At 44.4% G+C, this 22371-nt stretch overlaps 1 protein-coding gene across 7 annotated transcripts in view; it reads left to right on the top strand.

The window, feature by feature from the left end:
- LOC137373803 (E3 ubiquitin-protein ligase pellino homolog 2) overlaps positions 1 to 22371 on the top strand; it is a 416880-nt gene that overhangs the window by 85380 nt on the left and 309129 nt on the right. For 6 of the 7 annotated variants that reach the window (XR_010975700.1, XR_010975701.1, XM_068039205.1 and 3 more), the window contains 2 exons: positions 3911 to 4199; positions 13574 to 13663. Coding sequence is in view for 5 of the 7 variants with exons in the window: in XM_068039205.1 (XP_067895306.1) it covers positions 4123 to 4199; positions 13574 to 13663 (167 nt within the window). In the remaining 2 variants the exon portion in view is untranslated. The remainder of the gene's footprint in view (positions 1 to 3910; positions 4200 to 13573; positions 13664 to 22371) is intronic. The other variant, XM_068039207.1, reaches the window with a different exon arrangement.

Consider the following 22371-nt stretch of genomic DNA (forward strand, 5'->3'; position numbering starts at 1 on the left):
ATCCAAGCTTGAATGTCCTGGAAAGAATGCACTGGAGCTGGAAACTGCAAAGGTTTCAATACTGTAGGGCAGAGCATATAGAACGGAATATTTAGAGCTTAGGAAGAGCAAAGAGGCTCTGATCATAGTTATATTGATAAAATAGAGGAAGTAAAGAAAGGTTGCATCAGCGACAGAGATTGAAAGCTATAGATGAGGAAGAGATCACCCATCAAGGGATAAGCTTTTTTCTTGTATCATGTCCTTGAATCCAAGAGAAGTGCAGGAACAGCCCATACAGATTATCGAGCTGTATTCATTTCTTAAATGAGTTTGGGATTTAAGAGAACTAAACATTCTTTATGGGAAAATAAATGTTTGGTGTGAAAGATGATGTTGGAGTTTACCTTGATGCGAAACAAGATAGTGAGGCCAAGAATATCGATAGGTAAATGACTAAGGGTGGAAACAACTACGTTTTAGCAGCGGTGCAGTGGTTAGCACTGCTGCCTCACAGCTCCAGTGACCCGGGTTCAATTCTGGGTACTGCCTGTGTGGAGTTTGCAAGTTCTCCCTGTGTCTGCGTGGGTTTCCTCCGGGTGCTCCGGTTTCCTCCCACATGCAAAAGACTTGCAGGTTGATAGGTAAATTGGCCATTATAAATTGTCCCTAGTATAGGTAGGTGGTAGGGAAATATAGGGACAGGTGGGGATGTGGTAGGAATATGGAATTAGTGTAAGATTAGTATAAATGGGTGGTTGATGGTCGGCACAGACTCGGTGGGCCGAAGGGCCTGTTTCAGTGCTGTATCTCTAAACTAAACTTTGAGTCATTTATTTTAAACCTGTTAACTTTCCACCAAAATAAGAGAATTTCAGACACATATTATTTTGAAGCTAATAATTTAGAAAACCCTGTTGTAAGAGCAGTGGGGTCACCACTTTTTCCAGTAACATTTGTGCACCAGAGTATTCTGTATAGTTTTTTCCCCAAATAGATTCCAAATGTCATTTCAGTTTATCTTGCAAAATGATCATGATTGGAAAGGAAAACTATTAGACTTTAAAATAAGGCTGGTTTGAAAAGACTGAGCTGCTGATAAAGAATATTGTATTAATAACTCTTGCCCTGAAGATGATGTACGAAAAGGATAATGTAATTACTATCATTTGTGTAACTGAAATGAAAACACTGAAATTTCAGGATAATTGCGACACCAAGATAATTGCCTTTTTTGCAGTCCCACTTTTTAGTTGGTATTTAAGTTTTCTGCAAAAATGGCCATAAGTTAAGCAGTTATGTCCATTCCTCTTTGTAGCTAGGTACAGCATTCAGCAGTCCCAGGTCAGATGCACCAATGGGCTGCTTCTACATACCCAAACATCATACCTTCACAAGTTTAAAAGACCATCCCTTTTTCTACCAGTGTGACGATTCATTGTTCTATTTTATCTGAGTAAGAAATTCCTTGGAAGCAGCCCAATTGCACCATGTTAATCTTTCAATTGCATTGATATGAAAGAAGGCATAGCAAGACGATCAAGAACCAAAGCTTCTTGATTGATGTCACCAGCCAAGATGTCACCATTCTTCAGACCCTAACATGTCTACCTGACAATGATCATGGGAAACATGGATCAGGGAAGAGGCAGATTCAGGGGTGTGCCATCTGCTGCAAAAATAACTGCAGCTAGCTTACAGCATAGGACTGTCACATGCAGTGACAGTAACAATCAGCTGTGTCTCCTTGCACCTCCTAGTGTTGAACCATGGGAATGGTACAATGGAATACAGAGGTCCAGCCTCCTCCCACCCACCTCATGCAACAGGTAGGGGAGGCAGCGGCATAGTGGTAATGTCACTGGACTAGTAATCCAGACGCCTAGGCTAATGATCTGGGGACATGGGTGAAATTCGAATTCAAATAATAAAAATCTGGAATTTAAAAAAAAAAGTCTAATGGTGATTATGAAACCGTTGTCGATTGTTGTAAAAACCCATCTGGTTCACTAATGTGCTTTAGGGAAGGAAATCTGCTGTTCTGGTCTGACCTACATGTGACTCCAGACCCACTTTGCTGTGGTTGACTCTTAACTGCCCTCTGAAGTGGCCTAGCATGACATTCAGTTGTCAATGACAATTCGGGATGGGCAACAAATGCTGGCATTGCCAGCCACACCCACATCCCATGAAAGAAAAAATAAAGCAGCATTATCTCCACTTCAACAACCATGAAACGGCGGGCTGGATGCTGGGCTGCTCATCATTTGCCTGTAGAGGTATGTCTGCAACTTGGATTTCCTTTCCGTTTGCCTGGTTTCTCTTGGTACCCTGCCCTGAGCAAAGCAGAAATTTGGGTGTAAACAGTCTACTCCATTTGAGCATCTTAAGAGTCATAGAGAGAGATACAGCTCCGAAACAGGCCCTTCAGGCCACCGAGTCCGTGTCGACCATCAACCACCCATTTATACTAATCCTACATTAATCCCATTTCCCTCTCCCATCCCCACCTCCCCTCAATTCTAGTCATTTGGCAATAATCATGCAATAAAAGAAAATTTTAGACTGGAAACTTTGGAACTCCTTAATTTCCTCAGTATTCCCTTCCTCCTGCAGCCTTTTAAAACCCAATAGCTAATGTCACTTAATCACTATTTAAGTTATCCCTGTCACTGTTTTCACCATTGACTTCTCAATTTTTATTTAAAAAGTCTAGATTTGGTGTAACATTACATCGATGCAGTCTGGTAAATTTTTCTGCAATTCACGTACAAAATGCTTTGTTTTAAAAAAATCATGTAATATACGTGACGGATAGTAGATATGACTGACAAATTGAGCATTATTTCTTGTGGTTTGGCAACAGCTGAAGCTTCACTTCGAATACAAAATATATACATTAACAATATAGTTTTTCTCATCGCTCCCAATTTTGAACACATGGTTTAAAATGGTTTTGCAATTCCTTTTTGTAAAGATAATTCCATAGTGTTTTTAATGTGGACTGCTCCCATATCACTTATTATACTCATTAAACCTATTAATCGGTGGTGTGTATGGAGGATGTGTTTAACAAGTACCAAATCACCCTAATATAAACGTTAAATAAGAATGAACAGAGTTTCACGTATCACAGCTGTTACATTGTGCTTTCTGTGGCTTTACTAACATGCCTTTTTGGGGGAGGGAAGAGAGACACATTGAAACAGCGAAGTCATTGTTATCGCTGAAGCTGGCAGTACCAGTATGATTCCGGGACCGAGGTTCAATAGAGAGAGCACTCAAGCTTTTCCGTTAACACATTAAATCTATGCTACCTTTGACCATCAGTAACAAGTAGCAGGCGACAGTCAGTGGCAGGGTAGGGGCAGAGCACCGACATCTGACATGAGCAATCGGGCACAAACCAGTTTAGCAGAGGCTGCCTTTCCATGCAGCTCGGAACGGATGGAGTCGACAGCTGCAGCCGCACCCCTTCCCAGACTCCGGAGCCGGACACTGACCACACTAACTCGCGCGGCTGTTCGTTATTTGAATTGTCTTGTTCCGCAGCTCGCGCTCCAATCCCAACCCCTTCCAAACACTTCACGCGGCAGCTCCGTCTATTCTGTTTACATAACACTCTCAGACTGGGAACCCAGCAAAAAGAAATAGTTGGGGGGTGGGTCAAACACAATGGATAACCTTCCTTTCAAATTTTACATCTCTAAATCGTGCATTTCTTATGTAAAATCTCAATGGACTGTGTGAATGGATATTACGTGCACGTAATTGAGCTGAATGGTAATGTGAGAGGTCTTTGTTGTTGTGCTAGTGTCCGCGGAGTTACCTCTTGGGTGTGCAGTTGTTGGTAGACTCCTCCCCTCCCCCTCGGCCAGCTGACTAATCTGATTGTTGACCGTTTTTTTCTCCTGGTTCTTTCTCGATGCAGGAAACAGTCGATCGGTTGGCAGTAAGGAACGCGCTCTGTGGATCGGGAACCTGGAGGAGCTGTAAAAGGAAGGGGGTGGGACAAAACAAAACACCCCTCCACAACCAAAACAATACAAACCCATAAAACGGCGAAACTCATGGTGTGCTTGTGGATACAGACAAGCAGTGCTGAGCGGTGAACGTTGGCGAGACGGAAACCGAGCGCCACTCATGTTTTCACCAAGTCAAGAAGATCACAGTGCGCCCACGAAGGATCCCGTGAAATACGGAGAACTCATCGTCCTGGGGTAAGAGGATCAGCAGCATAACTTCAGCTAAAGGCAACGTATCTGTCTCTTTCCTGTGTAGATCGCTGTATTTTGCTCTATCTGCGCCGCTTCTACCTCTGTGTTCGATATTCTTGCTCCTCTTTGACTGCAGATCTCTCTGCATCTGCCACCCCCAATTTTATCTGCGTGTGTTCTTCGCTCATTCAATGAAAAGTATTCACTCTCAGCTGTGCTTGTCCCACTGTGTGCCCTTTTTGTCTGCCTGTCAGCGTTCTTCCGCTATCTCTGCGTGTGTCCTCTTTCTCGTCTCCTCTTTAGCTGTTTTTAAATTTTTTTTATTGTTGTTTGTGTGAGTTCTCTTTTGTAGATGTTTTTTCTCTCTCTCTTTAAATGTGCCCTCCCTCTACGCATTTGTGTGTCCACTTCTCTCAATCCCAAAAACTCTGCGAGTGTTTCATTTTTTAGTGCAAATTGCCTGTCTCTCTGAATTACTGACCCCTCTGTTGGTGCAAGTGGCCCCTTTTTTTGTCTGTTGGTGGACGTTTTTTGTGTTGCTGCCTGAGAGTGTCTATCAGTTTCTCCCATCAGATTCCTCCCCACCATTCTTCCCCCCCCCCCCCCCACCGTTCGGCCCCCACCACAGTTTGCCCCCCCCCACAGTTTGCCCCCCCCACAGTTTGCCCCCCCCCACAGTTTGCCCCCCCCCACAGTTTGCCCCCCCCCACAGTTTGCCCCCCCCCACAGTTTGCCCCCCCCACAGTTTGCCCCCCCCACAGTTTGCCCCCCCCACCGTTTGCCCCCCCCACCGTTTGCCCCCCCCACCGTTTGCCCCCCCCACCGTTTGCCCCCCCCACCGTTTGCCCCCCCCACCGTTTGCCCCCCCCACCGTTTGCCCCCCCCCACCGTTTGCCCCCCTCCACAGTTTGCCCCCCTCCACAGTTTGCCCCCCCCCACCGTTTGCCCCCCCCCACCGTTTGCCCCCCCCACAGTTTGCCCCCCCCCACAGTTTGCCCCCCCCCACAGTTTGCCCCCCCCCACAGTTTGCCCCCCCCCACCGTTTGCTCCCCCCCCACCGTTTGCTCCCCCCCCACCGTTTGCTCCCCCCCCACCGTTTGCTCCCCCCCCCCACCGTTTGCTCCCCCCCCACCGTTTGCTCCCCCCCCCACCGTTTGCTCCCCCCCCCACCGTTTGCTCCCCCCCCCACCGTTTGCTCCCCCCCCCACCGTTTGCTCCCCCCCCCACCGTTTGCTCCCCCCCCCACCGTTTGCTCCCCCCCCCACCGTTTGCTCCCCCCCCCCACCGTTTGCTCCCCCCCCCCACCGTTTGCTCCCCCCCCACCGTTTGCTCCCCCCCCCACCGTTTGCTCCCCCCCCCCACCGTTTGCTCCCCCCCCCCACCGTTTGCTCCCCCCCCCCACCGTTTCCTCCCCCCCCCACCGTTTCCTCCCCCCCCCCACCGTTTGCTCCCCCCTCACAATCCATTCTCTTCCCCCTTCCCCCCCCTCACCTCCACTGTTTCCTCTAATTTGCTTCTACTGTGCTGCCCATTTGTTCCCTGTGTGGTACCCTCTGGATTGCTGCACAGCTTAGAGGGAACATTGGTTCTCCACTCTTTCTGTTTGCTCCTGCCATCGTCCTTTCTCTGCCACTGCCCCTGTTCTCGCTCTTTGATACAGATCCTCTTTATTCTCACTTAATTTTTGCACAGACCTTCCTGTCCCACTATTTTCAGTATATTAAATCTTCTACCTTTTCGTAGGCTTTCTTTGTACCCCTTTCTTTGTATTGAATCTGTATGTCTCTGATTACCAGCCTTCTCCATGTCACTCTCCCATGAGTGTCTTTTATTCCTCGTGATCTATCATCTGCCTTTGTCCTGGACTGTTTGGCTATAGCTTCTTTGAAGAAAAGTAACTTGAAAATGTTATAATTTCTTTTGTAATAGTTTGGACATGTTTCATAAAGAAAATGTAAGTCCTTTTTAAACAAAAAAACAGTTTAGTCTATGGTAAATTTGTGGCTTCTCATTGCCAGCAGGCTAAGCAACTAATCACATTGAAGAATTCTCAATACAGCAAACCAGAAAGTAAAAAGCTCTGATTATCTTTCACATTTTATTCATTTTACCAACAGTGAAATAAATGTTTTTATTATTTTAAATATGTGGAACCTTTTTTTATCATAGTGGTGAAATTTAATATTCCATAAATATAAAATTAGTTTTGCAGGGCCAGAGAGGTTATTCAACAGTAATTATGATCTTAGTATGATGTTTAAAACCCAGTTACACCTCATATAACAAGGCATAACTCTTTTTCAAGGGTTTTTATGGCGCAATTAATAGTGTCAAAGTAGATGTTCACGTCAATTCAAGTGATTTCAGAAGCTTTCCATCTGTGGGAGCTTCAACTGCGTACCCTTGGGAGGAACACGGAATCAGCGACAGCAATTTCTGGATTTCCGTGTTTGACTGCGCATGCATGGACGCCAGAAGTGTTGTCAGTTTCACCATTGTAATGATGATAAATGCTGACAGTTCTGCCACCATTACGACTCCAAAATCCAGGCCAATATGTGCTTGACGTTCCACATATTCCAGCTCGATTATTAAATATTTATTATTAAAAATTGAACAGAAGTCCACAGTTGCATATGTCAAAAATGTTTTTTTGAATTCAGTGCAATTAGACTTCTTATTGTTTTTTGCATATATTTTGCATTCTATTGAATTACAGCAAAGTAGCTTGAATTTAACTTTTATGTCTATTTAGATCGTAGATTGCTAACCATGTAGATTTTTGGTTGGTTGATAAGTTATCCATTGGAGTTGTAACCAAAGAATTGAAGGAATAAGAATTTGTAAGATTTTCTGTAGTGTTCATTCACATAACCTTGGAGATTCCTTGTTCTCCATCAGAATAAACTCGGTTCTTTAGTTCTTCGCTTAATTTATGGGAATCTCTAGCCTTTTCCAATTAACAGACCATCATATTTTTGCAGTGCTCTTTTATGCAAAACTGCAGAGGAGTTACTACTGACAGTTTAATGAAAGAAGGTTAGTTCTAAATAGATCAGGCTGTAATTGGCTTTGATGGCCTTTAATTATTTTGAGCAAGGGCACAGTTGAAAGGTATTATAATTAGTTGGATCCTCTGAATATGGCGTTGTTTTTGTAAAACAAAACAACGTTCAATTTCTACAAAAGAAACCTTTTTGGGGGAAAAATGTCATCTCCAGCTGTATTGTAACACTATGTATTTTTTGTGAAATAAAACTTTTAAAGGACACTTTTTAAACTAAACTTTAATATTTTAACTATTGAAACTCTAGTGATTAGGGCTTCATGAATTGCAGAGATTATTCATCACTTTTGAAAAGTGCAGTGGGTTGCATAGATTACATTTGAACTTGTTTTAACCTTGTGTTTGTAGTTGACAATAGTAGTGAATTATCACACTATTGCAGAGCTCTATTTAAATATATTGCATTTCCATGGGTTTCTTCATTAATATTTTCAATAACATTCCATTCAGGAACATAAAATACAATAATATGGTATTTACTGTAAATAATTGGTGCAGAATTGATAGGCCAGATTTTTCTGTAAAATTAATGGTGAGCACTGTTAGCTTTTGTGTGCAAATTGGACAGCAACTCTGGTGACTGCACAGTTAAACATGGAAATCCGGAAGTTGCTGTCAGAGATGCGACGCTTCTCCAAAAGCTTCCTGAAACTGGCATGTTGCTGCCAGACTCATCATTCAAATACATTGAACAGCTGAAGCTGCTGTACTTAACTTCATAGATGTGGACTAAACTAGCCAAAAAATGTTAGCACTTGTTCATTCCAAGGAAAGACTTCCATTTATATAGTGCTTTTCATGACCACCCAATGTCTCAAAGTGCTTTACAGCCAATACTTTTGAAGTGTAGTCATTGTTGTAATACAGGAAATGCAGTAGCCAATTTGTGCACAGCAAACTTTTTTCCCCCCAAAATATACTTTATTCTTAAAAATTTGCAAAAACACATTCAAAACATTTCAAATTTCACATTTCGGAAATAGAGATCAGATTTCTTCAATACAAAAAAACATGAAGTGCCTCACAATTCTTGCCATTCCATTTTAAATGCAATGTACATTGGCATTACATAGTAAAAATCATTTTGGTGCATACATCCTGAGGGAGATTTGACTGGTTCCAGCCCCTCGGTGTACTATGGCGGGAGGATCTTACACAGTGGCCTTTCCCCATTAAGCCTTTGCAGCGGCTGCCCCAAGCTTTAGTGCGTCCCTCAGCACATAGTCCTGGACCTTGGAATGTGCCAGTCTGCAACACTCGGTCGTGGACAACTCTTTTCTCTGGAAGACCAGCAAATCTCAGGTAGAGCAAAGTGCGTCCTTCACCGAGTTGATGGTCCTCCAGCAAAAGTTTATGTTTATCTTGGTGTGCGTCCCTGGGAACAGCCTGTAGAGCAGAGTCCTGTTACGGAGCTGTTCGAGATGAACCTCGACAATAACTACTGCATCTCTTTCTAGACTTGCTTTGCAGAGGCACATTCCAGAAGGAGGTGGGCAACAGTCTCTTCACCACAGCCACCTCGAGGGCAGTGTGCGGAGGCGGTGAGATTCCAAGCATACAGGAAGGATCTGACAGGGAGGGCTTTTCTCACCACCAGCCAAGCTATGTCTTGGTGCTTGTTTGAAAGTTCTGGTGATGAGGCATTCCGCCAAATGACTTTGGTAGTCTGCTTGGGGAACCATCCGACAGGATCCACCATCTCCTTTTCCTGCAGGGCCTTAAGGACATTCCGTGCAGACCACTGCCTGATGGATTGGTGGTCAAAGGTGTTTTTACACACAGACTTTTCCACGAAGGATAGGTGGTAAGGCACGGTCAAACTGAATGGAACGTTCCGCGGCAATGTGACCAGACTCATCCTTTGCAACACCGGGAACAGATAGAACCTCAGCACGTAGTGACACTTGATGTTTGCGTACTGGGGTTCCATGCACAGCTTGATGCAGCTGCACACAAAAGTGGCCATCAGGATGAGGGCAACGTTGGGTATGTTTTTTCACCCTTTTATCCAGAGGTTTGAACATCGTGTTCCTGCGAACCCAATCCAGTTTTGAACTCCGGATAAAGCAGGATAGCTCAGGTGACCGCCACGGCACAGGAGAAGGGTGTGGGCCAGAGCTGCGCCACGTACAGTAACGACGTGAGTGCCTCACACCTTTTTGTGCACAGCAAATGCCCACAAACAACAATGTGACAATGACCAGATAATCTGTTTTTGTGATGTTGATTTGAGGGACAAATATTGGCCAGGACACCAGGGATAACTCAACTGCTCTTCTTTGATGTAGTGCCACAGGATCTTTTACATCCACCCAAGCAGGCAGATCAGGCCTCGGTTTAACATCTCATCTGAATGATGGCACCTCTGACAGTGCAGTACTCCCTCAGTCCTGCACTGGTGTGTCAGCTTTGAATTTTCTCTGGAGTAGGACTTGAACCCAGAACCTTATAACCCAGAGGCGAGAGTGCTCCCAACTGAGCCTTGGCAGACACTCTCTAGTCTAAATACCCTTTTTAATGGCATTGTAAGTCTTAGTTGCTGCCTTTCAAGTACAACTTCTCTGACACTGAAAATTAAGGGGTCTCAGCTCTTCAGGTTTAATTACTGTTGAACATTTAAAAGAACATTTTTCTTTAACTTTTTCTTTCTGTTATATCTCTCTGTCAGACCAGTTTTTCTGTATTTCACTTTCTGTATCTGACATTGAATTAAATATTCTAACTAACACTTCCTGATTCAGACTCTGCTGATCATTAACGATTCTTCAGTCTAATAGGTTAAGGGAATACACAGTTGCTTGTCTTCTTCGCACAGGTCCCAGCTGCCCTGTAGAGGGTGCTGTGCTTTTTGGATATATGGCTGATGGGCCAGTATTGATCAATCTGTATATTCTATGTTATCATGTATTGTAGATCAATGAGGAACTCAGTTTTAATAATGAACACATTCACCCTCTCCAACCACTATTACATCTCTAACCTCCCTTTTTTTCTCTAAAATCATGAAATGAGTTCTCACCATGCAATTCCATGCCATCCTTTTTTTTTTCATTTTCTTTTCTTGAACACAGCCCCTAATCTAAGGTACTGTGGGACTTTTTCTATCTTAGTAAGACACAATATAAATGCAAGTTCTGGCTGGTCCAGTTAAGATTCTGGTCAATGGTAATCACCAGAATGCTGATGGTGGGGGATTCAGTGATAGTAATGTTGTCGAATGTCAAGGGGAGATGGTTAGATTCTCCCATTGGAGATGGTCATATTCATACCACACAAGTACCAGGCAATTACTTACCATTGATCAGCCCAAGTTTGAATGTTGTCCAGGTCATGCAACATGTGGATATGGACTGCTTCAGTATCTGAGGATTCACGAGTGGTACTGGACACTGTGCAATCATCAGCGATATTCCCACTTCTGAGCTTTTGTTAGAGGGAAGTTCATTGATGAAGCAGCTGAAGATGGGTGACCCTAAGACACTACCTTGAGATCTCCTGATCTCCTGCAGCGATGTCCTGGGGTTGAGACAATTGGCCTTCAACAACCACAACTACCTTATTTGTTTGTTTTGGGAAGGAGAGCAAGAAACACTGAATTTCTTGTTTTTTGTTTTGTAAAATGACCTACAATTATTTTGTGTTTCTTCCAGCATAGGTGGGACTGAAACATGAGGTGATGCTGTGCAGCATTTGCATTATAGAGTCATAGAGTCATATGACACAGAAACAGGCCCTTCGGCCCATTGTGTCTGAGTCGGCCATCAAGCACCTATCTATTCTAATCCCATTTTCCAGCACTTGGCCCGTAGCCTTGTATGCTGCGGCATTTCAACTGCTCATCTAAATACTTCTTAAATGTTGTGAGGGTTCCTGCCTCTACTACCCCTTCAGGCAGTGTGCTCCAGATTTCCAACCACCCTCTGAGTGAAAAAATGTTGCCTCAAATCCCCTCTAAATCTCCTGCCCCTTACCTTAAATCTATGCCCCCTGGTTATTGACCCCTCCGCTAAGGGAAAACGTTTCTTCCTATCTATCCTATCAATGCACTTCATAATTTTGTATACCTCAATCAGGTCCCCCCTCAGCCTTCTCTGCTCCAAGGAAAACAACCCCAGCCTAACCAGTCTCTCTTCATAACTGAAATGCTCCATCCCAGGTAACATCCTGGTGAATCTCCTCTGCACCCTCTCCATTGCAATCACATCCTTCCTATAGTGTGGTGACCAGAACTGTACACAGTACTCCAGCTGTGGCCTAACTAGCGTTTTATACAGCTCCATCATAACCTCCCTGCTCTTGTATTCTGTACCTTGGCTAATAAAGACAATTATCCCATATGCCTTCCTAAACGCCTTATCTAACTGTGTTGTTGCCTTCAGTGATCTATAGATAAGTACACCAAAGTCCTACCATCCATTGTATATTCCCTTGCCTTGTTAGTCCTCCCAAAATCCATGGCCTCACGCTTCTCAGGATTAAATTCCATTTGCCACTGCTCCGCCTATCTTACCAGCCCATCTATATCGTCCTGTAATCTAAGGCTTTCCTCCTCACTATTTAAGACACCACCAATTTTCGTGCCATCTGCGAACTTACTGATCATACTTCCTACATTCATGTGTAAATCATTAATGTATGCTACAAACAGCAAGGATCCCAGCACCGATCCCTGCGGTACACCACTGGTCACAGGCTTCCATTCGCAAAAGCAACCCTCGACCATCACCCTCTGCCTCCTGCCACTAAGCCAATTTCGGATCCAATTTGTCAAATTGCCCTGGATCAGATGGGCTCTTACCTTCTTAACCAATCTCCCATGTGGGACCTTATCAAAAGCCTTAGTGAAGTCCATGTAGACTACATCAACTGCTTTACCCTCATCTACACATCTAGTCACCTCCTCGAAAAATTCAATCAAGTTTGTTAGACGTGATCTCCCCCTGACAAAACCATGCTTGATTATCCTTGATTAATCCCTGCCTCTCCAAGTGGAGATTAATCCTGTCCCTCAGAATTTTTTCCAATAATTTCCCGACCACTGATGTTAGATTCACTGGCCTGTTATTACTTGGTTTATCTCTGCTACTCTTCTTGAATAATGGTACCACACTCGCTGTCCTCCAGTCCTCTGGTACCTCTCCTGTGGCCAGAGAGGATTTGAAAATTTGTGTCTGAGCCCCTGCTATTTCCTCCCTTGCCTCACATAACAGCCTGGGTTACATCTCATCTTGGCCTGGGGATTTATCCACTTTTAAGCCTGCTAAAACAGCTAATACTTCCTCCCTTTTAATGCTAATTTGTTCACATATATCACAATCCCCCTCCCTGATCTCTACATCTACATTGTCCTTCTCCATAGTGAACATGGATGAAAAGTAATCATTTAAAACCTCACCTATGTCTTCCGCCTCCACACACAGATTGCCACTGTGGTCCCAAATGGGAAATTCCATGTCTCTGTGATAGCAATAGTATCATATTCCCATGTGTTAATCAACACCCTCAATTCATCTGCCTTACTAGTAAGATTCCTTGCATTAAAATAGACGCAATCCAGTCTTGCATTATTCACTTGTGTCTTAACAGGTCAATATTTGCTCTGCCCTCCAGACTGACTTAGTTTCTCTTCTATATTTGACTGTGCATCACCCCCTACTGTACCTCCACTCCGTATCCCATCCCCCTGCCAAATTAGTTTAAACCCACCCCAACAGTACTAGCAAACTTCCCAGCAAGGATGTTGGTCCTGTTCTGGTTCAGGTGCAACCCGTCCAACTTGTACAGATCCCACCTTCATCAGAAACAGATCCAGTGATCTAGGGATCTAAAGCTCTCCCTCCTGCGCCATCTCTTCAGCCACACGTTCATCTGCTCTATTCTCCTATTCCTATACTCACTAGCAAGTGGCACCGGGAGTAATCCAGAGATTAAAATCTTTGAAGTCCTGTTTTTTAATCTGCTACCTAGCTCCCTAAATTCTTGTTGCAGGACATCATCCATCTTTCTACTTATGTCGTTGGTACCAGTGTGAACCACGACCGCTGACAGTTCACCCTCCCCCTTCAGAATGTCCTTATGCCAAGATAGGACCGGCTTGATGGACCAGCTGGTGTTTATCTGCCCACAATCTGAGACTAAACCAATCTCTTCGTAACCTTGGTGTCATATTTTACCCCGAGATGAGCTTCTGACCACATATTCGCACCATCGCTAAGACCACCTATTTCCACCTCTGTAACATTGCCCAACTTCAACCCTGTCTCAGGTCGTCATCTGCCAGTATGCTCACTCATGCCTTTGTTACCTCTAGACTTGACTGTTCCAATGTGCTGCTGGCTGGTCTCCCACATTCTACCCTCGATAAACTTGAGGCCACACAAAACTGCTGCCCGCATCTTAGGTAAGTAGGACTTGGTTTGAGATAGACTATGAGCGGCAGAGTTTTAGACAAGCTTAAGTTTGAGAGTGTAAGATGGGAGGTTGGCCAGCAAACATTGGAATGTTTCCATTAATTCATTATCTCAGACTGAAGGTACTAATACATTTTGGTGGATAGATCCAACATCAACACACCAATGAGGCAATTGTATTTTTTTTAAAAAGCCCTTTTTAAAATCTCCTAATTGGCAAAGCAGGGCATCTGCCTGCCTATTAATTGCAGGAGCTGCCCTTGGATATACCAGTTGCTGAACTGATTTTGCCCCATCCGTAACAAGCCTCCAGACCACCAAAATTCAAGCAGAATAAATCAGCAATTAATTCAGCAAAAATAGAAATGGAATTATCTGGGCTAATGGGGCAGATTAGCAAGGCTCGTAGGCCACACAAACTGTGCTTTGCACATTCATACTGCACAACATAAAAAGGTACAAATTTAAATAGGGTTTTCTGTTGTCGTTTCCAGTGCCTAAGTCGATGCCGGGTGGTTCGTCCAGTTTCGTTCCTTTTCTTATGCTTTGTTGCAGTTTAATACAACTGAGTGGCTTGCTAGGCCATTTCAGAGGGCATTTAAGAGTCAGCCACATTGCTGTGGGTCTCGAGAGTACGTGTCAGAGTCCAGAAGCTTCTCTCTCTGCTGCAGAAAGACACAAGCTTAAAATGACAGATGGGGAGAGGGCTTGTCACATGACAGTCACTCAATGATTCAAACACAGCAGTTAGCAGTATTTCTCTCTTGCTAAAAGAACAATAAATCTGGAATTAAAAACTAGTCTGGTGATGACCATGGTACCATTGTCGATTGTCATAAAAAGCCATCTGGTTCACTAATGTCCTTTAGGGAGGAAAATCTGCTGACCTTGCCTGGTCTGGCCTATATGTGACTCCAGACCCACAGCAATGTGGTTGACTCTGAATTGCCCTCTGAAATGGTCTAGCAAGCCACTCAGTTGTATCAAACCGCTACAAAGTCAATAAGGAATGAAACCAGACGGACCACTCAGCATCGACTTAGGCACTGGAAACGACAACGGCAAACTCAGCCCTGTTGACCCTGCAAAGTCCTTACTAACACCTGGAGGCTTTCTCAAAAATTGGGAGAGCTGTCCCACAGACTACGCAAGCAACAGACTGACGTAGTCATAGTCACAGAATCGTACCTTCCAGATAATGTCCCAGACACCAGCACCACCATCCCTGGGTATGTCCTATCTCACTGGCAGCTCAGATCCAGCAGAGGCGGCGGCACAGTGGTATACAGTCGAGAAGGAGTTGCCCTGGAGTCCTCAACTCTGGACCCCATAAAGTCTCATGGCATCAGGTCAAACATGGGCAAGGAAACCTCCTGCTGATTACCACCTACCGCACCAGCAACCGCGCCCCCCGCCCCCCCCCCCCCCCCACCTCAGCTGATGAATCAGTACTCCTCCATGTTGAACACCACTTGGAGGAAGCACTGAGGGTGGCAAAGACGCAGAGCGTACTCTGGGTGGGGGACTTCAATGTTCATCACAAAGAGTCGCTTGGTAGTACCACGACTGACCGATCTAGCTAAGTCCTAAAGGATATATCTGCAAGACTGGGTCTGCAGCAGGTGGTGAGGGAACCAACCAGAGGGAAAAACATACTTAACCTCGTCCTCACCAATCTGCCTGTCGCAGATGCATCTGTCCATGACAGTATCGGTAGGAATGACCACCGCGCAGTCCTTGTGGAGACGAAGTCCCGTTTTCACATTGTGGAAATCCTCCATTGTGTTGTGTGGCACCATCACCAGGCTGAGTGGGATAGATTTTGAATAGATCTGGCAACTCAAGATTGGGCATCCATGAGATGCTGTGGGCCATCAGCAGCAGCAGAATTGTACTCGATCACAATCTGTAACCTCACGACCCAGCATATTCCCCACTCTACCATTGCCATCAAGCCAGTGGATCATCACTGGTTCAATGAAGAGTGCAGGAGGGCATGCCAGGAGCAGCACCAGGCATACCTAAAAATGAGGTGTCAACCTGGTGAAGCTGCAACACAGGACTACCTGCATGCCAAACAGCGTAAGCATGTGATAGACAGAGCTAAGCAACCTTACAACCAACGGATCAGATCTAAACTCTGCAGTCCTGCCACATCCAGTCCTGACTGGTGGTGGACAATTAAACAACTAACTGGAGGAGGTGGCTCCACAAATATCCTCATCTTCAATGCATGTCAGTGCAAAAGATAAGGCTGAAGCATTTGCAACAATCTTCAGTCAGAAGTGGCGAGTGGATGATCCATTTCGGCCTCCTCCTGAAGTCCCCAGCATCACAGATGCCAGTCTTTAGCCAATTTGATTCACTCCATGTGATATAAAGAAACGGCTGAAGGCACTGGATACTGCAAAGGCTCTGGGCGCTGACAACGTTCCAGCAATAGCACTGAATACTTGTACTCCAGAACTTGCTGCGCCCCGAGCCAAGCTGTTCCAGTACAGCTACAACACTGTCATCTACCCGACAATGTGGAAAATTGCCCAGGTATGGCCTGTACACAAAAAGCAGGACAAGTCCAACCCAGCTATTTGCTGTCCCATCAGTACTCTCGGTCATCAGTAAGGTGATGGAAGGAGTCATCGACAGTGCTATCAAGCTTAGCGATAACCTGCTCACTGATGCTCAGTTTGGGTCCTGAGCTCCTGACCTCATTACAGCCTTGTCAAAACATGCACAAAAGAGCTGAACCCGAGAGGTGAGGTGAGAGTGACTGCCTTTGACATCAAGGCAGCATTTGACCGAGTGTGGCATCAAGGAACCTTAGCAAAACTGGAGACAATAAGAATCGGGGAAAACTCTTTGGTTGGAGTCAGACCTAGCACAAAGGAAGATGGTTGTTGGAGGTCAATCATCTCTGCCCCTGGACATCACTGCAGGAGTTCCCCAGTAGCGTCCTTGGCCCAACCATCTTCAGTTGCTTCATCAGTGACCTTCCTTCAATCATAAGGTCAGAAGTGGGGATGTTCACTGATGGTTGCACAATGTTCAGCACCATTCATGACTCCTCAGATACTGCAGCAAACCTGGACAACATTCAGGCTTGGGCTGATAAATGGCAAGTAACATTCATGCTCTACAAGTGCCAGGTAATAACCTTCTCCAACAAGAGAGAATACAATCATCTCCCCATTGACATTCAATGGCATTACCATCAGAAGCTAGGAATCCTGCAGCGAGTAACTCACCTCCTGACTCCCCAAAACATGTCTACCACCACAAGGCACAAATCAGGAGTGTGATGGAATACTCTCCACTTGCCTGGATGAGTGCAGCTCCAACAACACTCAAGAAGCTCAACACCATCCAGGACAAAGCAGCCTGCTTGATTAGCACCCCATCCACAAATATTCACTCCCTCCACCACCGACACACAGTGGCAGCAGTGTGTACCATGTACAAGATGCACTACAGCAATTCACCAAGGCTCCTTCGACAACACCTTCCAAACCCGCGACCTCTACCACCTCGAAGGACAAGGGCAGCAGTTGCATGGGAACATCACCGCCTTCAAGTTCCCCTCCAAGCCACACACCCCATCCTGACTTGGAACTATTATCGCCGTTCGTTCACTGTCACTGGGTCAAAATCGTGGAGCTCCCTTCCTAACAGCACTGTGGGGTACCTCCCCACATTGACTGCAGCAGCTCAAGAAGGCGGCTCACCATCACCTTCTCGAGGGTAATTGGGGATGGGCAAATAAATGCTGGCCTAGTCAGTGATGCCCACACCCCATGAACGAATGAAAACAACAGATAGCTCTCTCAAACTTCCTTGGTCTTGGCTCTTGCATGGAATGAGCAGACATTTTGCCTCCCTCCTCACAGACCTTGCACTGTAGGAGACAGTGTTGCAAATTAGGTGGCCATCCTAAGCTGCCAGCAAAGTTATCCTTTTAGCTGTTCTTAGTTAAATGTCTTTTTAAAAAAATATATAAATTCAGTGGATTAAAGAAAGTTTTCATTCAACAAAGCAAGTTGACGTGACTCTCTGTTTCTCTGATCACCAAAGAGATGCAGTGATGAACACCCTGGTGGGATGAGGTCAGTGAAAAATCAAGAAGTTGATTTACTTTGTAGATTACATATGACTGAACAAAGTAGTAATTCCTGACTTTTATTTTCTTGTATAATGCTTCTCATAATATATAAAACAAAGTGTCTCACATTATCCATATTAGTGGGCTAGCTTAACTTATCCTGGCCAGCATTATTACTAAGTCTAAAAGCAAAATACTGTGGATGCTGGAAATCTGAAATAAAAACAAGAAATGCTGGAACCACTCAGCAGGTCTGGCAGCATCTATGGAAAGAGAAGCAGAGTTAACTTTTCGGGTCAGTTCCGAAGAAAGGTCATTTCTTGTTTTTATTACTAAGTCTGACTGACTGCCTTCTTAATGAAGGCTTGCCTACTGCCGGTCTCCCTCACCAGCATTTCTGGATCAGACCCAGAACCTGTTCCTTTTGCCATGTCTCTGGACTAGAGGTTTGACCTTTGAATTCCTTCCCATCCAAGGGTTGCGAAGAAAAAGAAAAATGTATTGGACGATCCAAAGCGCTTTACAGCCAATGTAGTACTTTTGAAGTGCAGTGACCGTTTCCTACATTACATCATTCAGCCAAGTTGCACACAGCAACATTCTACAAATAGCAATGTGATAATGACCCAGATAATGTTTTTTTAAGCGTTGGTTGAGGGATAAATACTGGCCAGGCCACGTGGAGAACTCCCTTGCTCTTTTACTTCCACCTGCGAGTGTGGACGTGGTGTCAGTTTAACGTCACATATGAACATATGAATTATGAGCAGGAGTAGGCCACACAATCCCTCGAGCCTGCTTCGCCATTCAATAAGATCATGACTGATCCGATTGTAACTTTGACTCCACATTCCCGCCTACCCCCGATAACCTTTCACCCCCTTGCTTATCAAGAATCTATCTACCTCTGTCTTCAAAATGTTTAAAGACTCTGCTTCCACTGCCTTATGAGGAAGAGCGTTCCAAAGACTCACGACCCTCAGAGAAAAATATTTCACATCTGAATGACGGCATCTCTGACAGCTCAGCACTCCCTCGGTATTGCACTGCAGCCTAAATTAAGTGTCTGGAATGGGAGGAATCCACAACGTTCTATCTCTGAGTGGTGCCACTGAGCCATAGAAAGATTTCTCACTTAAATCCCTTACTTGCCCGATCCCCCTTGAAACTATTTGCTGCTGTTTTCAAAATGAATTGGGGTCTGACAACACAGTGGTTCACAGGAAAGATTCTGTGACCTTTTGTTTCAAAGCAAAGTGATATGCAAGAAACAACATTCTACAAGCTATTTGACTTTAATAAACATATCCCTTTCCTCCATCCCAATCTCCTGTCTCTACAGGGAAATTTGAGATTATTTAAGACATGTTGTATTTGGGTGGCACAGTGGCGCAGTGGTTAGCACCGCAACCTCACAGCTCCAGGGACCCGGGTTCAATTCTGGGTACTGCCTGTGTGGAGTTTGCAAGTTCTCCCTGTGACCGTGTGGGTTTTCGCCGGGTGCTCTGGTTTCCTCCCACAGCCAAAGACTTGCAGGTTGATAGGTAAATTGGCCATTGTAAATTGCCCCTAGTGTAGGTAGGTGGTAGGAGAATAGTGGGGATTGGTAGGGAATATGGGATTAATGTAGGATTAGTATAAATGGGTGGTTGTTGGTCGGCACAGACTCGGTGGGCCAAAGGGCCTGTTTCAGTGCTGTATCTTTCTGTGACTCTATTATTCTATGACTCCTGTTGCCTGGGTAAAATCCTGGCCCCAGTCAATTACAGCAGTGCAGTCTCCAGGCCTGATTGGGGGAATTACCTGACCATCTCCATTCCAGCAGGGAATAGTGATATGCATTGCAGTATGTTTTTGAAGTGTGCTTACTGTTGTAGGAAATTGGAGAGAGTCTACTGTGTGGGATGAACTGGATTACTCTCTTGAGGAGGACTCTGTGGAGCTGGGTAGAATGTGATCACCTAGAGTTACAGCTTCCTCCCCCTCCACCCCTTCCAAAATATTGGACTAAAAAGACTCAAAGTTGGGGTACTGCAGTGTACCAACATTTACTTTGGGTGTAGAATACATAACAATAATAATTTCACTGAAGAATGCATAACATTTCATTCAGGTAAATATCCAGATGTAGAAATTAACCACTTGCAGTTGAAATTCCAACCTGACCTCTTTGCAGGATCTGCATACATGGCTTCATCAATGACCTTCCTTCAATTATAATTTCAGAAGTGGGGATGTTTGCTGATGATTGCACAATGTTCAGCACCATTCGTGACTTCTGGCAAGGAACATTTGTGCCACACAAGTGCCAGGCAATGACCATCTCCAACAAGAGAGAATCTAACCATCTCCCCTTGACAGTCAATGGCATTACGATCATTGAATCCCCACTATCAACATCCTGGGGGTTTACCATTGACCAGAAACTGAATTGGAGTAGCCATATAAATACCTTCGCTGCAGAGCAGGTCAGAGACTCACCTTCAGCCTCCCCAGAGCCTGTCCACCATCTATAAGGCACAAGTCAGGAGTATGATGGAATACTCTCCACTTGCCTGAATGGGTGCAGCTCCAACAACCCTCAAGAAGCTCAACACCATCCAGGACAAAGCAGCCTGCTTTATTGGCACCCTATCCACAAACATTTACTCCCTCCACCTCTGACGCACAGTGGCATCAATGTGTGCCATCTACAAGAGCACTGCAGTAACTCACCAAGGCTCCCAAGACGGCGTCTTCCAAACCCGTGACCTCTACCGTCTAGAAGGACAAGGGCAGCAGATGCATGGGAACATCACCATCTGCAAGTTCCCCTCCAAGCCACACACCATCCTGACGTGGAACTGTATCACCATTCCTTCACTGTCGCTAAATCAAAATTGAGGAACTCCCTAACAGCACTGTGGGTGTACCTACCCCATATGGACTGCAGCGGTTCAAGAAGGCAGCTCACCACTACCTTCTCAAGGCCATTAGCAATGAGCAATAAATGGTGGCAGAGCCAGCGACACCCACATTCCACGAACGAAGGAAAAAATAAAGATGTCACCAGTTTGCTTGCTTTATTTTTTGAAATTGTTGCTAGCTGCCTTTCATTGGAGACTGTTATCACCATATAACTTTTAAAAGGCATGAGGCTGTCTTGAATTGTCATCTAATTTTAAACATAAAATGAAGTGTCTACACTTTCCGCACTTTATAATCAGTTATACTTTGTTACCATTGACGTTGGTTAGTGTGAACCTGAATGCAAGCCTTCTGTATTTAACTACCTTGATGTAATGAGTGAATTTTCACTCCAGTGACATTAATAGTAAGATCTCCTTAGTTCTTCATTCCCATCATGATATTGGAAGAAAGCTGCATCCTGTGATGTGAGAGGAGTATCTAAAATGTTACCTCCTAGGCATGCCATTAAAGAATGAAAGAACATGCCTTTTACGACTTAAGGATGCCCAAAGTGTTTTACAGCCATTTTAAGTACTTTTGAAACATAGCCACTATTTTAATGTAGAAAATGCAGCCCACAAGCAGTTTCACAAACAGCAATGTAATTATGATCAGATAATCTGTTTTAGTGATGCTACATAAGGGATAAATATTGGCCAGACATAAGGGAGATCTCCCGAACTCCTCTTCAGATTAGTGCCGTGGGATCTTTTACGTCCACCTGAGAGGGCAGCCAGGGCTTTGGTTTATCATCTCTTCTAGAAGACAACTACTTCAACAGTGCAACATTCTTGTAGTACTGCACCGGAGTATCAGCTTAGGTCTTGTGCTCTGAAGTCCTGGAGTGGGGCTTAAACCCACATTCTTCTGACTCCCAAGGTGAGAGTGCTACCAACTGAGCCGTGGTTGACACTGACACCAGTTATTTTAAAGCATTAAAAACATAACTGGGATGATTGAGAGATGCTGAGAAACTTACATATATAGCTTTATAAAAATGTTTATAATTCTGACAGTTAAATCAAATCCTCTGTGAATTTTAGATGTCTGTGTAACGAGTTTAGTGTTCCAGATGCTTTCTGAGAAGACTATAATTTCTTAGAAACATTATATACAAAAAGCTGGATAGCCTTGAATTTCTTGCATACTGAATTTGACAGGAATTTGGAACTGGAGAATGTCTGTTTAAAAACACCAGGCTGTTGAGTAGCGATAAGGGATTTTCTAGTAGATTGTGAATCGGTTTTGTTGTGAGAATTTCATAGTTTTTAAAAATTTCTTAGTTCTAAAACTTTGGCAGTGCTCAATATAAAATTGCAATGAAATTGATGTATCTTTCCATCTTGAGTTTGTGAGGGAGAAAAGAGATCCCTCCCTTGAATGTGTTTGGAGAATTGTGTTAAGTGCATTGAATGAACTGCTACCTGACTGTTTAGACGTGGTAAAGAAACCAATTGATCTCAATACCATAATTTTTTAAAGCTTATACGTGACAGCCCTTATTTTCTACTAATTAACCTTCCAGCTTAGTATTCCATGAGTCTGGATTCCATGTCTGCTGCTTTAAATGTTGTCAAAATGCTGTATTTATCTGTGCTTCATTAAACAAAATTTAACTTTACATTGATATAAATTAGTTAAAACGTCATGCAG

The sequence above is a fragment of the Heterodontus francisci genome, chromosome 9 (assembly GCF_036365525.1).
Source record: "Heterodontus francisci isolate sHetFra1 chromosome 9, sHetFra1.hap1, whole genome shotgun sequence".
NCBI lineage: Eukaryota > Metazoa > Chordata > Chondrichthyes > Heterodontiformes > Heterodontidae > Heterodontus > Heterodontus francisci.